The 23,345-nt window shown below is 41.4% G+C and overlaps 1 protein-coding gene across 1 annotated transcript in view; it reads left to right on the top strand.

The window, feature by feature from the left end:
• Nucleotides 1-23,345, top strand: part of COL20A1 (collagen type XX alpha 1 chain) — a 198,119-nt gene that overhangs the window by 134,814 nt on the left and 39,960 nt on the right. The window contains exons 27-31 of the mRNA XM_087959166.1: nt 2,192-2,269; nt 2,885-2,971; nt 10,511-10,564; nt 16,818-16,913; nt 20,220-20,273. Coding sequence (XP_087815292.1) covers nt 2,192-2,269; nt 2,885-2,971; nt 10,511-10,564; nt 16,818-16,913; nt 20,220-20,273 — 369 coding nt within the window. The remainder of the gene's footprint in view (nt 1-2,191; nt 2,270-2,884; nt 2,972-10,510; nt 10,565-16,817; nt 16,914-20,219; nt 20,274-23,345) is intronic.

Here is a 23,345-nt window from a genome sequence, read left to right as displayed (position 1 = left end):
CTGAAGGAGTGGTACAGTGGCCTAGAGGTGGAGCTCTCGCCTCACAATGAGGAGGCTGTGAGTTCGATCCTAGGTAGAGGCAGAAATTTCTCTCTGGGCATTATGAGAATATATCAGCTGAACAAAACTCCGCAGTGGTGATAGGAAGGGCATCCGGCCATTAAACACTCTGATAGCTCCATTCAGTTGCCCAGACTCCACACCACAAGGGATTATGGGGTCATTAAATGATGATGATAATGATGATTGTTGAAAGACCTGAAAATTGAGGTAGGGCATAGATCATCCTGGACAAGTTCCTGGACAAGGTCCACTGTGTGGCTGCTAAGAGTTGATAGACTCGACACCAACCTGATGGGACAATCAAAATATTCAACCAGAACTGAAAAAACTTCTTGGATGAGAAGTGAAACATCTTCAAGGAAAAAGACCAAGAAAGTCCACTTGCCTGGACAATCTTTGGTACAACCATGATCTGGATGATTGTGAATCTCCATCGACATAATTGAAATACATTTATCTATTAATGTTCTTTATTTCTGTGCCTTTTCTGACGGGCTCACGGAAGTAAATAACCCTAAACTTTAAAATACACAATGAAATAATAAAAGTAGTTAAACTAAGATGATGCACAACTGGGCACAAGGACAGTTTTTTCCCCAAACTCCATCACTCTTCTAAACAAATAATTCCCTCAACACTGTCCAACTATTTACAAAGTCTGCATTACTATCATTATTAATCTTCACTTCACTCCTTATCACCCACCCCCTCCCACTTGTTATTCCACAAAGTTATGACTGTAACTTTGTCGCTTGTATCCTTACAATTTATATTGACTGTTTCCTAGTATGACTTGATTACTTATTGTACCCTATGACTATCATTAAGTGTTGGACCTTATGATTCTTGACTCTTGATGAATGTATCTTTTCTTTTATGTACACTGAGAGTTTATGCACCGAAGATAAATTCCTTGTGTGTCCAATCACACTTGGCCAATAAATAGTTCTATTCTATTCTATTCTATTCTATTCTATTCTATTCTATTCTATTCTATTCTATTCTATTCTATTCTATTCTATTCTATCAGGCACAATGAATCAAGGTGACTGATGCATGGAAGATTTATTGCTCAAATTTACACAGAAGGATCTAGTCAAGTAACAGTCTGTATTAAATTGGTGCTGGATAAGAATCCGAGGACACAGTGGCTCAGTGGCTAAGATGCTGAGCTTGTCGATCATAAATGTTGGGGGTAACATTGGTTCCTAACTGTTTGGGTAGTTTAATGTTAGTGGTTTGAGTGTATGTATCACTTAAACTGTAAACAGTTTTTGGGTGCAATCACCATAGGGAGCATGAGAGCCACGTGCTTTCGAATGCGACAATGGGGGGGGGGGGGGGGGGGGGGGTGGGGGGGGGGGGGGGGGGGGTGGTTTCTTCCCTGTGGGTGGGAGGGGATTATCGCGCTATTTATTGCCATCCCGACCTCTTGTCTGATCGGATTTTCTAACTATTAACCCGGGGGGGCCTTACTTAGTGTATGAATAAGGACTGTTTTACGCATCCGGAAAAAACTATTACTGCACAGTGACGTCTTACTGAGTGTAAGCTCCAACAAGTTTTCCACACATATCGCCTCGCTAGACTGCCTGCGCTCGCTAGGGGGCTAATCAAAAACAAAAAAAATTGCAGTTATGCGGTTTGAATCCCTCATCATCCCATCATCCCACAATATCATGTTATCCTATTTATCCCATCCCATCCCGTCTTGTCTTATCATCCTATTCTACCCTATCCCATCCCGTACTATCCTATTCTATCCCATCCCATCCCGTCTTGTCTTGTCTTATGATCTTATCCCATCCTATCCTATCCTACCCCATCCCATCCCATCATCCCATCCCATCTTGTCTTGTCTTATCATCTTATCCTGTCCTGTCCTATCCCATCCCATCCTGTCTCATCATCCTATCCCATTTTGTTTTATCCTGTTCTACCCTACCCTATCCTATCTCATCTTATCTCTAGGCAGCATCTCTTCCCTCCATCTCCCAAGGCCATTACCACACACCATTACAAAAATGGAATGCAGCCACATGACACCATTTTGCCTCATCCATTGCAGGACACAAAGAACCACCTTTTTTTTTTTGATGTCTTTCTTCTCTTTCTGTCTCCTTTCTAGCTTCAGTTGCAGTCACTGCAAATTGTGTGCAGCACTTCTTGGCCGGAGGAGGACCGATGTTGTGAGATACCAGCTTCGGTAAGAATGGAGAGAAAGAAGTAAATTAATTTGGTTCACTAGGTGAACTCCTTAAAAAGTACAATTACTACTAGATCTTCAAATGGCCTTTGAGAGCTGAGCGTTCCTTCAAAGAACCAGGGTTGGGATGCAAATATTTTTACTACCAGTTCTGCAGGCGTTGCGAGGTGGGCATGGCCATGTGACCGGGTGGGTGTGGCTTCTTTTTTGCAGCACTACCCTCTGCACTCCATTATTATTATTGTTGTTGTTTTTTGTCTCCTGGGCCTCAGGAAAGCCTCCTGAGCAAAGCACAGGGGGATCCCAGCACAGCTGATCATCAGAACAGCTGATCGTTGGGAGGAAAAAAACAAAAGAAATACCAGTAGCTGTTTTTTTACTACCGGTTCAGCTGAATGGTAACATTTTTTACTACCGGTTCGTGTGAACCGGGCTGAACTGGTAGAATATCACCACTGCAAAGAACCAATATGGGCTGCTTACTAAACAGCTGAAGGTGGGCAGAGGCAAAAAGAAGCCAAAGGAGAGGACCAAACTGTTGTGTCCCACAATAGAGTGTTTGTCTTTGTGCAGTAAGAGTCACTTTGTTCTCTTTTTTTTAATTTCTTATTTCAGAGGGATGAAGAAACTTGTCCCAGTTTGCTTCCTTCCTGCAGCTGCACATCTGACGTCCCAGGACTTCCTGGGCCCCCAGGCCCTCCGGTAAATGAAGCATTCAGTAATACTTTGCAGGAGGAAAAATACGTAGTTGATGCCTTATGGGAGAACATCAGACTTATTTGCGCAAAAACAATATTACCATTCTATAAAGCAGGGGTGGGATTCAACCAGTGTTACTACCAGTTCAGCGACTACGTTTTGCACGCTGGACTAATTTGCATGCAAAATAGGATACAAAGAAGATAATTTTTGAAGTTTAAAAAGAATGCAATGCATTTATCATGGAATAGCAGCGTTTTTCAACTTTGGCAACTTTTAGATGGATGGCCTACAACTTCCATAATTTCCCAGCCAGCATGGCTGGCTCGTGAACTCTGGGAGTTGAAGTCCACACATCTTAAAGTTGCCAAGGTTGGAAAACATTGGGCTGTAGGATAGGAGACAACTGTAGACAGCTGCAGCATTAAATCTAATTGATCCACTGCGCTTGGCACTGAATGCTTATCGTTGCCCGACAGCCTGGCAGGTTCCTGCAGCAGCTGTGAGATTTTGGCAAGCACAGAATGACCAATTCCAAGCAGCTGGTCTGAAGTGGGTTGCATGTGGCAAACTGCACAGACAGTACAACGGATATCAGTGGAAGAGATGTTTGCCTTGACTTCCCTCCAACTTCTGTGGTCTCCATTCCGTACAAAAACGGCATGTCTGCCTACACAGTCAGTTACACAGAGCTTCTAGAAAGAGTGCAGAGAAGAGCAACCAAGATGATTAGGGGACTGGAGCAGGGGTGGGCTCAATGGTGGGATTCAATTTTTTTTTACTACCGGTTCTGTGGGCGTGGCAGGGGAAGGAGACTGTAAAATCTCCAGTCAGAGGCAGTATTTGCCGGTTGTCTGAACTAGTCAAAACTTCCTCTACCGGTTCTCCAGAACTGGTCAGAACCTGCTGAATCCCATCTCTGGGTATTCTGGACAGGGGCAGCCAGAGGTGAGATTTGGCGGTTCACCAAACCAGCCATAACGTTAGCAACGGGCCCGCCTGAACCTGGGTGAACCCATTGCTAACGTTATGGCTGGTTTGGTGAACCGCCAAATCGCACCTCTGGCTGGCCCCTGTCCACCCCATCCCGCCCCTCCCAGGAGTGTCCACATGGCCTGTTTTGGATACCAGGTAAATGCAGGGCCTGCGCGGAGGCTCAGGGAGGGGGAAAAATTGACCTCCCAGAAATTCCAGAAGTCTGGAAATGGGCCTGTTTCCGGCCTCCAGGGGGCCTCCAGAGCCCAAGGGAGGCAGTTTTTGCTACCCTAGAGGCTCGAGGAAAACCTCCAGAGTCTGGGGAAGGTGAAAAGTGGGCCTCTCAGAAGTTCCAGTAGGCCACGCCCACCATGGCCACACCCACCCAGCAACTGGGCAGAGAACCCGTTGCTGAAACTTTTAAAGCCCACCCCTGGACTGGAGGCTAAAACATATAAAGAGCAGTGACTGGAACTGGGTGTGTCTAGTTTGATGGAAAGAAGGACTAGGAGTGACATGATGGCAATGTTCCAATATCTCAGGGGCTGCCACAGAGAAGAGGGAGTCAAGCTATTCTCCAAAACACCAAGAAGCAAGAGGTGGAAACTAATCAAGGAGAGAAGCAGCTTAAAACTAAGGAGAAATTCCCTGACAGTGAGAACAATTAATCAGTGGAACAACTTCCCTCCAGAGGTTGTGAATGCTTCAACACTGGAAGTTTTTAAGAAGAGATTGGATAACCATTTGTCTGAAGCAGTGTAGGGTTTCCTGCCTAAGCAGGGGGTTGGACTAGAAGACCTCCAAGGTCCCTTCCAACTTTGTTATTCTAAAAAAATCTTCTAAAGTTCTCAATCATAAAGGGGCTTCTGCCCTGGAAAATAGATCACTATGGAGGAAGTGTGTTTGTGTTTGTGTGTGTGTTTGTGGGGACAGAGATTGTATTTCATCCAGAATTGAAGGGAAAGAACAAGGAATCTCTTACTTAATGGCAGTAAAGAAATCCTAAACCACTCATTTAGGAAACAAAAAAAAAAATTAGAAAAAAATTTATCTATTGGACAGAAAGCGAAAATTCTGATGGGTTATGGGTGAACTCCAAGCATATGGATTCATGAAAAAGCAAATGTTCACTGTTCAATGTGGAAGAGAACAGTTCCAGAAATAGAAGAAAATCTCCATAGTTGAGGGTTGAACTGAGCCTGGTGATTTTCTTCCAGATGTTTCATTACCAAACTAGGTAACTTCATCAGCAAATTCCACTTCCTTCTAGCACTGATGATGATACCTAGTTTGGTAATGAAACGTCTCCAAGAAAACTGCCAAGCACAGAGAGTACCAAGCACCCCACAATGAAAGTTATGTTATAACCTTAAGAATAAAAGGTCAATTCGTAAAAAAAATAATTGGAAGACATTTTTTATAATCTTTTTTTTCTTTCCTCTCTACACTGTTTCTCTCATCTTAAATTATTAGTTTCAGTTAGTTTTTATCTTGTTTAAAAATCTGATTAATTTATCTACTAAATTTTGGAACCATCTGGAGGCTGGGTGGAAAAAAGAACATTATTGAAATGAGTTATCAGGAACTTCCCTTGTTCAGATAAATTTATTTCTTTTTCTTAAGCCAGTAAGATATCATATGGGCTTCTATTAAACAACATTTGTTGTTTTGATTTTGCGTGTTCATTATAAGCTGCCTTCTGTGACTTAGCATATGGTGGGGAACTTAGTTGTGATTTATTTAATAGGCTGGTTAGTGTAATTTATGGACCTGAAAGTTGTCCAGAACCACACAAATAAGATGCATAGCCATAAAAACTGAAATAAATAAGTGTCCTGAAAAATATCATTTTCTGATGAACTTGTATAGTCAAAAGGATTATTTAAATCTGCTTCATTTTAAGTTACAAGGCCAAAAGGTTTAGGAAACAGAAAAGCAAGTTGTTTTGAAGTGGCCTTAATCTTCTTTGGTTACAGGTAATCCTTGATTTACAACAGTTTGATAAGAGATTGCTCAAAGTTACAACTGCACTGAAAAAAGTGACTTATGACCATTTTTCATATGGCCGTTGCAGCATCTCCATGGTAACATGATCAAAATTCACATGCTTAGCAAATGACTAATATGTACGACAGTTGCCACGTCCCAGTGTGGGCGTGGCTTGGCGTGGCTTGGTGGGTGGTAGGGGAAGGAAAATGTAAAATCTCCAGTCAGAGGTGGTATTTGCTGGTTCTCCGAACTACTCAAAATTTCCACTACTGGTTCTCCAGAACTGTTCAGAACCTGCTGAATACCACTTCTGCTTCCGTTAAGCAAAGTCAAGTCAGATTCATTTAACATCCGTGTTACTAACTTAACAGCTACAGTGATTCACTTAACAACTATCTCGCTTAGCAACATAAATTTTGGTCTCAGTTGTGATTGTAAGTCAAGGATACCTGTACTGGCCATTTTTAACATGCCTTTTCGTCTTTAAGAACTATGTTTGGATAGTCCTTCAAATACAGGATGTCAACTAAAAATACTCCTTTGATCTTTTTAGTAGCCAGTAGAAAGGGAGTGGGGAAAGTAGTGCATTCTTTAAATGCTTCAGATAATTGCTAGGCAGCCGAAGCTGTTGGCATGCAAGATTATTACTGGAGATCATGACTGATGACTCTTGGCTATGGATGTGTCCCATTGGAGAATATATATCCAGGGAGTGGGGGAAAGACCAGAGTTAAGGGGGAAATGAATGGTGTATCGTAGTGTCAGCTGCACCCAGGTAACGCCGACATGGTCACTCCTAATAAATCTTTTTTTTTTTTTTACTCCGAGAGATGCAGCTAGAGACTTATGATTTGAATGGGGATGGATTTGTCAAAGCCCTGACACGGGATATCTTTGGAGACAGGATTGTCCTTTGTATGCTTGACCTCTAAAACATCAAATCAAATTTTGATGAGAATTGGATGGTTACTCGAGTGGATTTCAATGAAAGCCACAGGTTTTTTGATTCAGACTTGCAGGAGGTCTTGTGTGTGAAAGGCTGAAGGCATCCTTGAGTTGGTAACAAATTTCACAAACACTGAAATGTAAACATCTATGGAGATTCTCAATCATCCAGGTCATGTTCACCCAAAGTTGCTTTTTTTTTTTTTCAAAAGACAACTGCACTTTCTGTTGTTTTTTTCTTTGAAGACTTTTCACTTCTCATCCAAGAAGCTTCTTCGGCTCTGACAGGATGGTGGGGAATGGAAGGATTTATATTCCTTGCAGACAGCTGGTCATTTGCATCCTTTTAGAGAGATGTTGAGGCCACTTGGAGGTTTATCTGTGAGATGAGAAGCAAAACATCTTCAAAGAAACACAAGAAACTCCAGTTGCCTTTTTAAAAAAACACACTTTTGGGATTGAAATGTAAGGATTGATTGATTCCCCAGTAATATATTTCAAATAGTTCAAAGGAAGCAGAACAAGTTTCATGTAGAAACTCTAATTCGATCTATATTGACTGTTTCCAGTATGATTTGATTGCTTATTGTACCCTATGACTATCATTAAGAGTTGTACCTGATGATTCTTGACTCTTGACGAATGTATCTTTTCTTTTATGTACACTGAGAGCATTTGCACCCAAGACAAATTCCTTCTGTGTCCAATCACATTTAGCCAATAAAGAATTCTAATTCTAATTCAAGATCCACATTTGGAATATACTACATTAATTTTGGTCACCAATCTCCATGGTACAAAAAAGATGATGAGGCCCTAGAAAAAGTGCAGAGAGGAGCAACTAAGATGTTTAGAGGTCTGAAAGTTAAACCATTTGACAATTTAGGAAACTAGGTATATCAAGTCTAACAAATAGAAGGACTTGGGATGTTATGACAGCATCTTCCAGTTCTTCAAGGTCCGCCACAGGGAAGAGGGCTTCGGTTTGTTCGTCACAGCAACTAAGGGCAGGAATAAGAAACGATGGGTAAAAGCTTGTCAGAGGGAGATCCAACCTGGAAATTAAGGAGGAATTTCCTGACAATGAGAATGATTAATCAATGGAATAGCTCCTGGAGTTATGGGTGCTCCATCCCTGATGGTGTAAGGCCCAGACTCTCTCCCCTTCAAACGATAAGAATGAACTTCTGAAAGCTGGGTATTTCGAAAGGAATTCTTTATTGAAAAGGAAGTTATCCAGGTAATAGTCAAAGCAGGGTCTAATATGCCTCCAGGCATGCAGCATAGATAAAGGGAGTTAGAACCCCTCCCCTTAGTTTGATGTGGATTTCATCAATACAAAGAAGCAACATGTTAACCCCCCACCTTTTTTTTTTTCATGAGAATGTAGTTGAGAAAAGTTTCCCAGGAAGTTTCTTGTTGTGGAGCTGGAATTTTTATGGCCCCTTCTCCTCTTGCTCTCTCTCCAAGAGGTGACAAGTTTCCAGGCATCTAGGCTCCAGTCCCAAGTTATATATCGTGTACAAGTTATACAGATTCAAATACAAGATTTAAGATATTACATCAGATTACATCAAAACTTTTCCCCCCCTTCTTCTTCCATTGAAGAATGGTAGATACACGGATTTGACAAATGGTTTTCAAGAAAAGATTGGGCAATTATTTGTCTGGGATGTTCCTATAAGGACTTCTGTTTTGGGCATGGGCAGGGGATTAGACTGGAAGACCTCCAAGGTCCCTCCCAGCCCTATGATTCTATTGTATGACAATGGATGTTAGAGATAACAATAGCGATAATGATTTCCCTGCCTAGTGTTCAGTTTTGAAAATCAGACTATTTTTTCCCCAAGAGCCCTTTATCTCTCTAAGGGTAATGGATCTTCTTCAAACAATGGCACAAGGACACACACACACACACACACACACACACAGCCCAACTGAGTAAGAGGAGACCCTTGTTCCCGACTCAACTCTTGGTAAATAAAGCTTGCGTTATTGTCAGCTCGCTTTCCAGTTGTGCGTCTGTGCTGGGAATGCAAAGTAGGCTCCGTTGAGCTCCGGCTAAGCTGAGTCAATAATTCAAAGGATTAAAAAGAAGAAGAAGAAAATTAAAAAAAAAAAAAAACCACAGGGTTTGAAAATGTCTCCTGAACACCCTCAAAGGCCTCGTGTTGACAGGGGCGACTGCTTCTGCAGTCAGTGAAGCTGGAAGGATTTCTGCTTTTTCCGCTCCCCAGTCCATAGAAAGCCTGAGACGGCTCTCTTTTCTTCTAGCCATTTTGGCTGCAAGTGATGCGCATGCAGATGAGGGCTGATGAAGTCAGGAGCACTTTGTGCCATTAGAATGGGAGACACACATGCCACCTATTACTGTAATAAGCCACTCTCCCTTGTATATCCGTGCTCACAGTTTAACAAAGATCTCTGCATCTGGCATGACAAAATAAAGGCACGCAGAGTTAAGAGTGCTCTTTCCCATTGTTGGGAAATGGAGGTTGGATGTTTGCCAAGGCAAAGTTTTTCAGCTGTTCTCCTGTGCTGACAACAGCAGGTCAATAACGGAATAATAGAGTTGGAAGGGACCCTGGAGGTCTTCTAGTCCAATCCCTTGCTCTGTCAAGATCCTACTGAATCTTCTTTACTTTTTATTATTCTGTAACCTGCCCAGAGTCGCTACAACATAGACAGATAGCATAAAAATAAAACACAAACAAAACAAAACAAAACAGTAGCAATAGCGTTTAGCCTTATATATCGCCCTGTAGTGTTTGATAGCATGCTGTGGGTGGTTTATAATGTAGAAGCATTATTTGCATGTTGCCCCCAACTATCTGGGTCCTCATTTTACTGACCTCAAAAGGATGGAAGGCCAAGTCAACCTGGAGCCCCTCAGGATCGAACTCCAGGCTGTGGGCAGAGTTTAACCACTGTGCCACCAAGACATCAAAACAAAACAGGATACTTGATGAATTGATCAAGTGCCATGTAGTCAGTGTCTGCTCTTAGCTACTACATAGACATAAACCTTCTCCAGGACAATCTGTCCCCAAGCTAGTCCTTCAGATTTTTCAATACACCCATTGCTGAGGGGGCCTTGATGCTCTCTTGCTCTTCGTTGTATTTATGCAGACATTTCATTACTCAAACTAGGCGATATCATCAGTGCTAGTGAGCAGGGGGGATTTGCCCACAGTTTATATTCTAGTGGCTTGCCCTGTCAGGGTTAGTGGGAATGGTCTCCTCATTTCAACTCTGAGTCACAGATGTTCTCCTTTATCAAAAACCCATGGATATTTTAATCAACTCCATCCATTTTGCTGCTGGCTGTCATCCTCTTTTCTTTCCTTCCATTTTTGCCAGCATTCTAGACTACTCAAGAGATAGACTTCATGCTGTTATCCAAATCTGATTTCTGATATCTGCAAAGTCTTCTTTTCTTGCAACAGAAGCTTCTGTTTTTCTACTCTGTTCTCAAGATGGTTGAGGTTCGCTTTCACATTTCTTATGAATAGAAAATAGAGAATATGTTGGTCCCTTTGAGATGTAATTATTCATAAATAGCATTTATCTTAATCCAGGCCTTTTTTTCGTTAAATTAGGAACTCATTCCGTGGATTTGTCTTCCTTCTGCAGGGCAATCCTGGGCGAAGGGGCATCCAGGGAGAACAGGGGGAGCCTGGCCCCAAGGTAAGTTGTGTGAAATCAGAATTAATCAATCACTTATTGAACAGGAGAATATGTGGGGCAATTTGAAACCAACCCACATCCAATTGTCTTGGAGATTCTCAGTCACCCCGGTCATAGTTGTCTCTAAGGTGCTTTTTCAAAAGGCGCCTGGACTATATTTTTCCGGATGAGGTAGAAGAAGATGTTTCACTTCTCATCCAAGAAGCTTCATTGGTTCTGGCAGAATGGTAGAGGTGATGGAAGGATACAAAAATATGAAGGATATGAATATCTGAAGGGTACAAAGTTATGAAGGATGTGAAGATATGAAGGAAGCAAAGATATGTAGGACACAAAGATATGAAGATATGAAGGACGCAGAGATATGAAGGATATGGAAATATGAAGGATATGGAGATGGTGGAGATGAGGGAAAGATGACTGCAAAGAAATGCTGTATTTCCATTGCCTCCACCATCCTGCTAGAACTGATGAAACCTCTTGGATGAGAAGCGGTGTTTTCTTCTTTCTTCCTCAAGGGAAAAAATGGTCCAGTTGCCTTTTGAAAAAGCACCTTTGAGACAATCAACATCCACTTCTATTAATTCTTCTACTGGTGTCTGATGTCAGGTCAAAAGACCAGTTCAAAGTTCAATTAAACTGATTTATTGCTATAGTCCAGGCTTAAGTATCTTCTCAGTTAATGGTTAGTATCTGCTTAGAGTTAGATAAGTCAATGATACCCAAGAAGGGTTGGGTATGTAGGGACTCTAGATTATTAGTACCACCTTATACTGTTTTGGTAAGACCACAGTTGGAATATTGCATCCTACTTTGGTCACTACAATACAAAAAAGATGCTGAGACTCCGGAAAGAGTGCAGAGAAGAGCAACAAAGATAATTAAGGGACTGGAGGCTAAACCATATGATGAATGCAAGAACGAGGTATGTCTAGTCTAACGAAGAGAAGGACTAGGGGTGACATGATAGCAGTCTTCCAATATTTGAGAGGCTGTCACAGAGAAGAGGGAGACAACTTATTCTCCAAAGTGCCTGGGGATCCAACCTACAACTAAAGAGACATTTCCTGACAGTGAGAATTAATCAGTAGAAAAGCTTACCTTCGGAAGTTGTGGATGCTCTATTACTGGAGGATTTTAAGAAGAGATTGGACAGTTATTTGTCCAGAATGGTGTAGGGTCTCCTGCTTTAACAGATTAACAGAGTTGGAAAAGACCTTGCACGTCATCTAGTCCAACCCGCCGCCCAAGCAGGAGACCCTGCACCATTTCTGAGAAATGGTAATCCAATCTCTTCTTGAAAGTTTCAAGTGATGAAGCTCCCACAACTTCCGAGGGTAACTTCTGTTCCATTGGACTGGAAGACTCTAATTGGACTCCTTCCAACTCTGTTATTCTGTTATCCCTCTTTTCATCCCCACCCCTAGGTTCTACCCCTCCTTCTCCCACATCTGCATATCTTTAGCTTTTAGTGGATAGGAATTATATTATATAACCTGTATCAGAAAAAGCACTTTTTATATTCTCATTTGTTTGCTTGATAGGCTCAACTGATTAAACATTTAAGTTCTATGATGGAACGAGACTCATTAAACGAGATACATAGCAAACCATGACTAACAAAAGATATTGGAGTCACACAGTGAAGTCCCTACACAGTTATGGAAGCTCACTTTGCACCCAAAAGTTGCTTTTTCCCAAAGTTGCTTTTTCAAAAGGCAACTGAGCTTTGTTTTTCCTTGAAGACAGATTCCTTCTCATCCAAGAGGCTTCTTCAGTTCTGACTGAAGAACTGTCAGTTCTAACCATCAGAACTGAAGAAGCTTCTTGGCTGAGAAGTGAAATGTCTTCAAGGAAAAACAAAGTCCAGTTGCCTTTTGAAAAAGCACCTTTGGGACAAACATAACTTGGATGACTGAGAATCTCTATAAATACTTGCACCAGTCGCTATCTCCCAGCCCAGCCTATGATCCTTATGTAAGCTCCTGATGGAAAAATGGGTATTAATCTAGAAAATAAATTCTTAGTTTACACAACGCTAGCATATCTCGGAGTAAGATCCAGCCAATTCTTCCCAGCATGTAGTTGTTTTCTGTGCACGGTGGAAATAATTCAAATATACAATAGCTTTCCCCAGCTGGCTGCAATAATATTCTTTGGGAAAGAACAATTGATTTTGCTAAATTCAGATGGAGTCCTTATTCTCTTCCTTATCATCCAAAACTCGTGAACTGAAGCTGATGGAGATATAAAAATCACTGGGTTTCCTAAAAATTATATTCTTCAGTTTAGGAAGATTGTTCTGAAATTCTGCATACCACTTTTTTTTTCAACCTCTTAAGTCTTGCCTTAGAGGACCTCAAAGAGGGATTAGAATCCTGAGGTTATATTTTTGGTTTCTTGGACCTAAATTAGTCATTCAGATGCCTCCTAACATGCTGCGGCCTGGTTCCTTATTTTCATTGTCTCTTTTTAACAAACTAAGTAAAGGGGGAAAAACCCCACAGATTTCCCCTAAAAGACCCATTAAACAAGGCAATATATGCAGCTCTTTAGAAAGTTTCTGCAGTGGAATTTTTTCTACTCCATTTGACAAGACAGTAGGAAGAGACTGGGATATACTTAAGGGAACAATTCCCAATTAATCTATTATACTGGAACACTATTTTCGTTCTTTTTATTATTGCTGTGTGAGTCAGAAAGTGGTTGCCTTTTGTAAGGCTATGTTTCAATGACCTTGGGAGACGGAGGGAAGCAATGCTGCCTAGGGACCAGTCAGATCACAGGGAGGGGAGCCCTCAGCTATATAATGGGACAAGATTGCTGCAATTCTCCATACTGGCTGGGGAATTCTGGGAGTTTAAGTTCACAAGTCTTAAAGGGGCCAAGATTGGACAGCCCTGAACTACACGAAAGGACTTTGGTTGACGCCTCAATGAACTCTTAGGGGGTAGAACCCCAAGCACTCCTTTCACGCAACAAAATGTAATTCAGTGGTGATAAACACACAGGCAAAAAGAAAAAGAAAACCACAAATGCACAGGTGTAGAATATATGGTACCTGTCTCAACAGTAGCAACTGTGAGAGGGATCTAGGCGTCCTAGTAGATCGCCGCTTAAATATGAGCCAGCAGTGTGCTGCAGCTGCAAAAAAAGCCACAGAGGGCTAGTTTCAAGATCACATGAAGGGTTAGTACCACTTTATACTGCTTTGGTAGGACCACCCTTGGAATACTACATCCAGTTTTGGTCAGCATACAAAAAAAATATATGTTGAGACTCTAGAAGAGTCTCGAAGAAGAGCAACAAAGATGATTAGTGGACCGGAGGCGAAAATATACGATGAATGGTTGCAGGAACTGGGTATGTCTAATCTAACAAATTGAAGGGCTTGGGTGATATGATAGCAGTCTTCCAATATTTGAGGGGTTGTCATAGAGAGGAGGGGGTTGACCTCTTCTCCAAAGCCCTGGAGAGCAGGATGTTATGATCCAGGTCATATAGACAGATCTAGGCTTCGCTAAAGTTCTTTATTGCTCAGTTGTTCCTGACCTACAACTGGACCGACAATGGCTGGTAAAGCTCCACCCCAAACTTTCCCGAAGGCAGCCACCCACAGTCAGTGCAACCTAAAACCACAAACTCTCAATAGTCACCAGAACTGATTCACAAGGCAAGGAGGAAGTCCATAAGTCATAAACAAGGTGCAAGTCCACAAGGTAAGCTCCAGAGTCAATAGCAAGATTCAGAATCCACAGGGCAGTTTTCCCAAGGCCGGGAAGATGTGTGCTGAAGCAAAACAATTGTTCCTGACAGAGACACCCTTGCCTGGCCTTTGCTTAAATCAACTCAAGCTAGTGTTCCTTATGAGCGGGAGCAGAGCAGCCTCCTCACCAGCAGCCTCATAGATCTCCTTTGAGCTTCCCTTAGCTCCACTCTCCCTGCCCTTGGATCAAGTGGGGGGGACAGCTGTTCCTCATCAGAGGGGATTTCCCGCCTCCCAAACCCACTGCCTCTCTCCAGCTGATCCCCTCCTGTGTTTGCAAGGGCAGGCAGCTCCCTGTCTGGTTGGCCACCTCCCGCAATGCTGGTCAACCTGGCAGCATTGTGGCAACCACAACATTGTCCTCAGTCCCTGAACTCTGCAGACATGCCAGGGGAGACGTGCCATCCTTATTGAATGGTCCCAGTTCCAACTCCTCCTCCTCCTCCTCTGAAATGGGATACGATGGGGCCATGACACAGGACAAGAAGTAACAGATGGAAGATCAGTAAATAAAGGTCCAACCTAGAAATTTCCTGCCAGTGAGAACAATTAATCAGTGGGATAGTTTACCTCTAGAAGTTGTGGGCGCTCTATCACGGGAGTTTTCCAAGAAGAGATCGGACAGCCATTTGTCCAGAATGGTATAGGGCCTCCTACTTGAGCAGGGAGTTGGAGTAGAAGACTACCAAGCAGTGGTGGGATTCAAATTTTTTTTTTACTACTGATTCTATGGGCGTGGCTTGGTGGGCATGGCAGGGGAAGGATCCTGCAAAATCCCCATTCCCTCCCCATCCCACTAACCTGCTTTCCAGTTCTGTTCTCCTGTGCAGGGCAACAAAAGACCCAGCTGATCAGCTGGGACTCAGGAGGCAGAGAATAGATGGGGGCAGGGCCAGTCAGAGGTGGGATTTGTCGGTTCTCCAAACTACTCCAAATTTCCACTACCGTTGTCCAGAATGGGTCAGAACCGGCTGAATACCATCTCTGCTACCAAGGTCCCTTCAAGCCCTTTTCCAAGAAGAAATGGTTCTTAAAAAGTAAGACAAGTATATCCAGTCCAAGGCTTCTCTATGACTTTATTACTAACTTTTGCTATGCTGTTTTGTTATGCCCACGGTGTATTTCCATCTTCCTGCCTCCCAAATCAGTGTGAAAACCTCCGGAATGAACCAGAGTTTGTGCAATAAATCAGTGGCTGGAAATAGCAAACAACCTTGATATGCAATGTTGAAAGCTTTAAAAGAAAAAGTCAAAACTCCATCACCATGACTTCAGCACGTACCAAAGAGTGACTGAAGGAAGCAGAGGAAGCAATGGCAAAATATAGATTTGGGTTTCTGGTCGCAGAATTCAATCATCGTTTTATAGAAAAGGGAAAAGGGAAGCAACCATAATTTGCGCAGAGTGTTATAAATAGTCACCTAGCAGAGAATTAATTTGCCCAATGTTAAACGGATTGTGGCATCAAAACCCCTCAATTTAATTGTGAGGGCAGGTGTCAATTAAATCTACCACACGCATTAAATGTTATGTCCTTTGCATTAACTTGTATTGTTTGCATCAATTTCTGACATTCCAATGATTGTGTATGTCATGCAATTGAGTTATTCACAATAGTATGCGGAAACATTCAATTTAATGGACATCAGTCCATTAAATGGAAATCAGAGTCAAACAAAAAATATACCAGTTATCGCTGAGCAGCTGCACTAAATTAAGGTCTGTTAAATGGAGGTTATATAGTAACACCAACTTGATCCTCAATCACTGAAGAGTATATCTGTCAAGAAACTAAACCTTACTTCAAATCTTTATGTCAAAGCTCAGCAGTGATTTCATTAGACTGTCTCAGCCAAGTTCTATCCTTTACATTCTCCATAAACTCATAGGCATAACCTACAATTTGTGTGTGTGTAAAGACGGCAAGAAAACAGCCAAACTCAGAGAGCACTAAGAACCCTTAATGATTCGTGCACTGGATTTGTAAGATCCGAGTTGAAAAATGGCTTTTATCCTTCTGCTCCTTTGTCTTCCACTTCTCTGAATTTGGTGTTAGCAAATCAAGACTCTACTAGAGTTTGGTATGCCTGCAACAGTGGTGGTATTCAAATATTTTTATTACTGGTTCGGTGGGTGTGGCTTGGTGGGCATGGCATGGGAAGGATACTGTAAAATCTCCATTTTCACCCCACTCCAGGGGAACGATATACTGCAAAATCCCCATTTCCTCCCCAACCCACTAACCTGCTTTCCAGCTCCATTCTCCTGTGCAGGGCAATCAAAGAGGACCCAGCCGATCAGCTGGGACTCGGGAGGCAGAGAATAGATGGGGCGGGGCCAGTCAGAGGCGGCATTTGCCAGTTCTCCAAACTACTCAAAATTTCCGCTACCGGTTCTCCAGATCTGGTCAGAACCTGCTGAATATCACCTCTGGCCTGCAAGATAATGTTTTTTTCTGTATTTTTTTTGTTTTCTCTGATTCTTTAGGGGGAACCAGGTCCTCCAGGCCAAGCTGGACCAAAAGGGCTAGGAGGACAGCAAGGGATCACTGGTTCACAAGGATTAACCGTGCAAGGACCCATTGTAAGTTATTTTCGTTTTCTTTGAGGTCAGGTTAAAACATTGTAGTTCAGACATGAGCATAGCTATAGCTTTTGACAGTGGTGTGATTCAACCGATGTAACAACCGGTTTGATGATCATGCGCTTTGTGCACGCCAAACACGCACTTCGCGCATGTGCACGCCATTTTAAAAAGCCCATTTTCAGCTATAATACTTACCTTCTACTGCAGCCCAGGTGAGTAAAACAGCTGAGGCACAGCAAAACTGCTCTGCTGCGCAAATCAGCTGTGCTCCAAAACAAGGAAATAAAGTACAGGAAAGAGCAGGGACAGGTGTGTGGGGCCAAATAATTTCCGGAACTACCAGTTTGCCCAAACCGGTCCAAACCGGTAGAATCCCACCCCTGGCTTTTGAAAAAAAAAATAGGATATTTTAAATCTCAGCAAATCTGGGAAAGATTTGGAGAAAAGGTCTCTATATAGCCAGTTTGGTCCAAGGCTAGAAACCAAGAGACCGCGAGTTCTAGTCCTACCTTAGAAATGAAAACCAGATGGGTCACCTTGGGCCAATGACCAGGAGACTGTGAGTTCTAGTCCTGCCTTAGGCTTCAAAGCGGGCTGGTTGTCTTTGTGTCAATCACCAGGAGAACGTGAGTTCTAGTCCCACCTTAAGCATTAAAATGGGCTGGGTGTCTTTGGGCCAATCACTAGGAGACTGGGAGTTCTAGTTCTGTTTTAAGTATGAAAACCAGCTGGATGACTTTGGCCCATCATTAGGAGAGTGTGAGTTCAAATTTCCACCTTAAATACGAAAGCCGACTGATGTTACTTTAGTCTAATCCACTTTTCTCAGCCTAACCCACCTCACAGGGTTGTTATTTTGGGAAAAAATAGGAGGAAGAGGAAGTATTAGATATGTCTGCTGCCTTGAGTTGCTTATAAAAATAATAAAAGGTGGGATATAAATACACTAATAAATAAAATCGTAATTCATACAAGAGGACATGCTCTGCTAAGCTTCCTTCTTTGTTCCCTTGCGATCTGCTGAGTTCTGAATTTTGCTGGCTTTTATTTCATAGGTCATGAACTTTCTGGCTCAAGGAATGTCAGAGAATTGCACAGCCAAATGGAGTCAGAGATGCTGACACGAACTTGTAGTTTTATATAAATAAACATATATTTACATTTGTATTTAGAGTAAACAAGTTAGTCAGGCAGATCATTACATCATGAGGTAAATCATCAGGAAAATCACAGAACAGCATAGAGAAGAAAGGCGGGAAAAAAGGGAAACTCCCCCTTTATACCCAGCAACCAATCATAATGTAGATTGCCTCATGCAGGCGGTCTATGACAATTCTCCACAGCCAACTTGCCATGGCCAACTCACCACAGCCAACTTGCCATGGTCAATTTTCAATGTCCAACTTGCTGCAAGACAACTAATTGAAATAATTAAATAGAACTGTTAAATTGTCCCGCAGCGAGTTGTCCCACAGACAGTTGGCTGTGGTGAGTTGTCCTGCGGCTAGGTAACCATGGTGAGTTGGCCATGGCAAATTGGCCATGGGAAGTTGGTCATGGTGAGTTGGCTGCAGCAAGTTGGCTGTGTCAGGTTGTCCCATTCTGCATGCAGGAGCCCACATTCTCCAACCAATCAGTTACAACTTTGTGTTCTGGCCAATTATCCCCTTTACTGTTCCAGCTACCATATTAAATTAAATATCTTAACAAGGAAGAATTTAATGAGATTATTCCTTATCCTGGATTCACATTTAGCGGTCCAGCTCTGCATCGGTGACTTATAGTACCTTCACAGTCTCACCCAGCCATTATTGAAGTAATATAAAGCCTTTTTGCAACAGTATTATTTTGGCACACAACAGTATTTGGAGAACTCCAAAGATGCTATAAATTTCTAGTGTGGAAATAGATTGGCTTCAGCCAAAGAAAACTGCATTCAGATTTCAAATTTCTGTGGAGTTGCCTTTAGGTCATATTTTCTGCTTCTGTTTCCAAAACACACTTAACTCCGATGGCTGAATTTTCTGGATTTCAGCACATCGAACAGCAAGCTGTCCAGATTTTGTGGTTTTGTCCTGCACGCTTTATAATGTTATTTTTTTAAAGTTTAAAACTTTTTACTTTTAAATTCATTCTGGTTTGAATGTTCCTGTTATTGATTCTATTGTACATCGCCCAGAGCTCCTCTGTGAGGGAGATGGGTAGTTAAGAAATACGAAATATAAAGAAATAATTAAACCACTGGAAAAATAAACGTGGTTAAAGCTAAACCATGGGATGTTGTGCATGTGCAGTAACTGGCCATTTCCTAACTTGGTTTAAGTATTAGGATGATGATGATGATGTTATCCATTCAGTCATACCCAACTCTTGGTGATTTTATGGGCCAGGTCTTTCCATTGTCCTATCTTACACTATTTCCTTGAGTTTTTCTATGCTCTGGCTGGTAGCAAGCTTTGATGGTGCCCAGCCATCGTGTTCTTTGGCAGCCTAGTTTCCTTTTACAATGAACTCTTCTAAGCACAATTCCTTTCTCCAGTGAATTCCCCCACATGACATGACCCAAATAAGCGAGACACCGTTTCATGATTTTGCCTTCTAGTGACATATCTAATGTTATGCACTCCAGTACAGGTAAACCTTGACTTACAACAGTTCATCTGATGACCCATTTTATTACAATTTTTTTTGCCATGGTTGCCACAGAAATTCTACTGCAAATTGCTACAGCTTAAGATGTTTATTTTTTAAATTACATTTTATTGATGTATATTCCGCCTTTATTATTTTTACAAATAACACAAGGTAGAGAACATAACCAACAAACTTCCCTCCTCCTATTTTCCACATAACAACAACCCTGTCGGGTGAGTTTAAATTGAGAGAGAGGAGTTGGCCCAAAGTCACCCAGCCTGCTTTCATGTCTAAGGTGGGACTAGAACTCTTTGCTCTGGTGATTGGGTCAAAGTCACCCAGCTGGCTTTCATGCTTAAAGGCAGGACTGGAACTCATGGTTTCCAAGTTTCTAGCCACTAGACTAGACCATACTGGCTCTCATGTCGAACTTGGAAACCCTGGTTGAAGTCCCCATTCAGCTACTGGGTGACTTCAGCCCATCCAGCTTCTCCAGCTGATATTGGTGACAGGAACCAGGGGAGTGATTGCTATGTACACTGTCTGATATTGCTGGAGGAAAAAAAGGCAGGAAATTAAATGTGATAATTAAGTGAATGAAAATGTACTGGCTGAGGTATTGTAAGGGACTATATGTGTCATAAATTTATTGTTTTATTTTTATTCAAGGGACCGCCGGGTCTTAAGGGCGATAAAGGGGACAGCGGAAGTCCAGGAATACAGGTAATTCTGTCTCACCTTGTTCTCCTAGTTAATGTACCTTTCCTAACATGGTGCTCTCCAACTTGAGCATCCATAACTTGCAGCCAGATCCCAAAAATTCCCATTTGATGGTGGTTCAACGTATCTAAAAAGCATCAGGTTTGAGAAAAGCTAATCAAATTTTGTCTATTGAGAAAAATGATGGCATGGTTATTAAAAAAATAATAATAGATTGTATAGAGATGGACAGGCTAACAATGAAAATAAAAGGCAGAGAAGATTCAATTTACTATAGGGCCTGGGATGCTTGGTATGAGTGGTTTAGAAATAAAAAGAAAATATAATGGCAATTAGGAAAAGAATGAGGGAATATGTAAATATGTAAATATACCATAGAGAAGATTGATGTGTAAGGCTAAAAGATATTGATTTATAGCAAGAGTAAGATGTAATGGTAAAGGAATCAATAAATACATATACTGAAAAATGTAAGGAGATACAAAAGATGTCTTGATGTTGATAACAATGTATAAAGTTTTATTTTATGTTTTTTAAAATTTGGAAACTTAATAAAATTTATTATATAAAAAAAGAGAAAACTGGATCTTCAGTTGCTTTCTAACAGCTCTGAAATATCTTATTGTCTCTGGAGATTCTCAGTCATTCAGGTCACGGTTGTCCCAAAGCTGCTTTTTCAAAAGGCAACTGGACTTTCTTTGTTTTTCCTTGGAGATGTTTCACTTCTCATTCAAAAAGCTTCTTCAGTTCTGACTGAATGGTGGAGGATGGAAGGATTTATATTCATTGCAGTCATCTGGTCATTAGCACTCTCTCTGAGAGTCATTAAGTTCACATTCTGGACAGAGAGGGCTGCTGGTTTGAAAGAGGGGTCAAAGAAGCCATCTATGTCAAAATTGAACAGCCCTCCCTCCACAGAGAGGGAGGGATACGACACCCGCTAACTCCTGTCTACAACACAGTCCTTTCAGAGTCCCAAGAAGGCTCCATATCCATTTGCACTATTTAGGTGACCTTGAGGGCACAGATAAACCTCCAAGTGGCCTCAACGACTCTCAGAGAGAGTACTAATGACCAGATGACTGCAAGGAATATAAATCCTTCCATCTTCCACCATTCAGTCAGAACTGAAGAAGCTTCTTGGATGAGAAATGAAACATCTTCAAGGAAAAACAAAGAAAGTCCAGTTGCCTTTTGAAAAAAAGCACCTCTAGGACATCTGAAATGTCTTTTCATCTTATCTGGGAATTTCTTATGGTTGCTTTTAATAAATAATATATATGGAGCCCTTGATGTTTTCTGAACTTGGTTTGCTTGCCTGCAGATGTTACATTGCTCAACTAGCTAACATTGTCCTAGTTAGCTAACAAAATGTCTGCAAGCAAACAACCAAGCTCAGAGAGCACCAAGGTTTCCAAAGTTCAATCCTGAGCTACGTATTTTCTCTTCTGTTGAAATCATTTATTCTGTCAACGCCAACAGGACTTGGCAAACATTAATTATTAGAGGTTTCTTTTTCCCCTATTTTTTTTTTTTAAAATTGAATACAACCACTAATAAAAAAACAGAGATAGAATAGATGTACATACATAAAATAAACTTCACTCAAGTGGAAAGGTTGAAATGAAAACATCATAGTTATAAAAACAATTTTTTTAAAAAAAAAAGCAAAACGGATAAATAAAGGCTTTCTAGAAAACTCCCTTCCTTTTCTCTGCATCCTTTTTTCCTGCTAATTGCTACTTAAATATGTTCATACATGACATCTGTGACTAAAGATGACTTATGACCACAATTGAGCCCAAAATTTCTGCTGCTAAGCAAGACAGTTGTTAGGCACCATTTTACGTTTTTTCTTGCAACGATTGTCAAAAGAATTACTGCAGCTACTCAGTTAGTAACACAGTTGTTAAGTGAATCTGACTTCTCCATCAATTTTGCTTGCCAAAAAGTTCGCAAAAGGTGATCACGTAACCCCAGGACACTGCAATGGTCATAAATACGAGTCAGTTGCCAAGAGTCTGAATTTTGATCCCATGACCACATGGATGCTGCAATGGTCCTGAGTGTGAAAAACAGTCACAAGTCACTTTTTTCAATGACGTTATAACTTCAAATGCTCACTAAATGAACTGTTGTAAGTCAAGAACTACCTGTGTTGCATATTTCTATTTGGATCATTTTTGATGATTTATTTGTTTTTAAGCAGGGTGTTTTTTTGTCAAAACCATAGTCTATGCATCTTAGTGTCAGGATTCGGCAGTTACTCCAATTAAATCATGAGCCTCGAGCCACACTCCCAAAACTAAAGAGGATTTAGTTGAAGTTAACATTCTACGTCCGTCACTAACCTGGGCGTAGCCAACTCTGAGATATGTAATTCACTGTCACCCTTGATCCTGCTTCCTCCCCCCCACCCCTCTGGGTGTATCATCCAACAAAAAACGTCCATAGTCAAGAGTCATCAATCATGCTCTCCAATTAGATTTTTCATGGCAGAAGCTTCAGCCATCTAATCAGTGCTTGAAGAAAATATGAATGGAATGTACTTTCAATTCCACACTGTTGCCTGCTCAATCACTAGGAGACTGGGACGGTTCTAGTTCTGTTTTAAGTATGAAAACCAGCTGGATGACTTTGGCCCATCATTAGGAGAGTGTGAGTTCAAATTTCCACCTTAAATACGAAAGCCGACTGATGTTACTTTAGTCTAATCCACTTTTCTCAGCCTAACCCACCTCACAGGGTTGTTATTTTGGAAAAAATAGGAGGAAGAGGAAGTATTAGATATGTTTGATGCCTTGAGTTGCTTATAAAAATAATAAAAGGTGGGATATGAATACACTAATAAATAAAATCGTAATTCATACAAGAGGACACGCTCTGCTAAGCTTCCTTCTTTGTTCCCTTGCGATCTGCTGAGTTCTGAATTTTGCTGGCTTTTATTTCATAGGTCATGAACTTTCTGGCTCAAGGAATGTCAGAGAATTGCACAGCCAAATGGAGTCAGAGATGCTGACACGAACTTGTAGTTTTATATAAATAAACATATATTTACATTTGTATTTAGAGTAA

The sequence above is a fragment of the Notechis scutatus genome, chromosome 3 (genome assembly GCF_049901735.1).
Source record: "Notechis scutatus isolate UNSWTSFEM ecotype Mainland chromosome 3, rNotScu1.2, whole genome shotgun sequence".
Lineage (NCBI taxonomy): Eukaryota > Metazoa > Chordata > Lepidosauria > Squamata > Elapidae > Notechis > Notechis scutatus.
The sequence above is the reverse complement of the archived record's forward strand: the minus strand, read 5'-3'. Positions and strand labels throughout refer to the sequence as shown.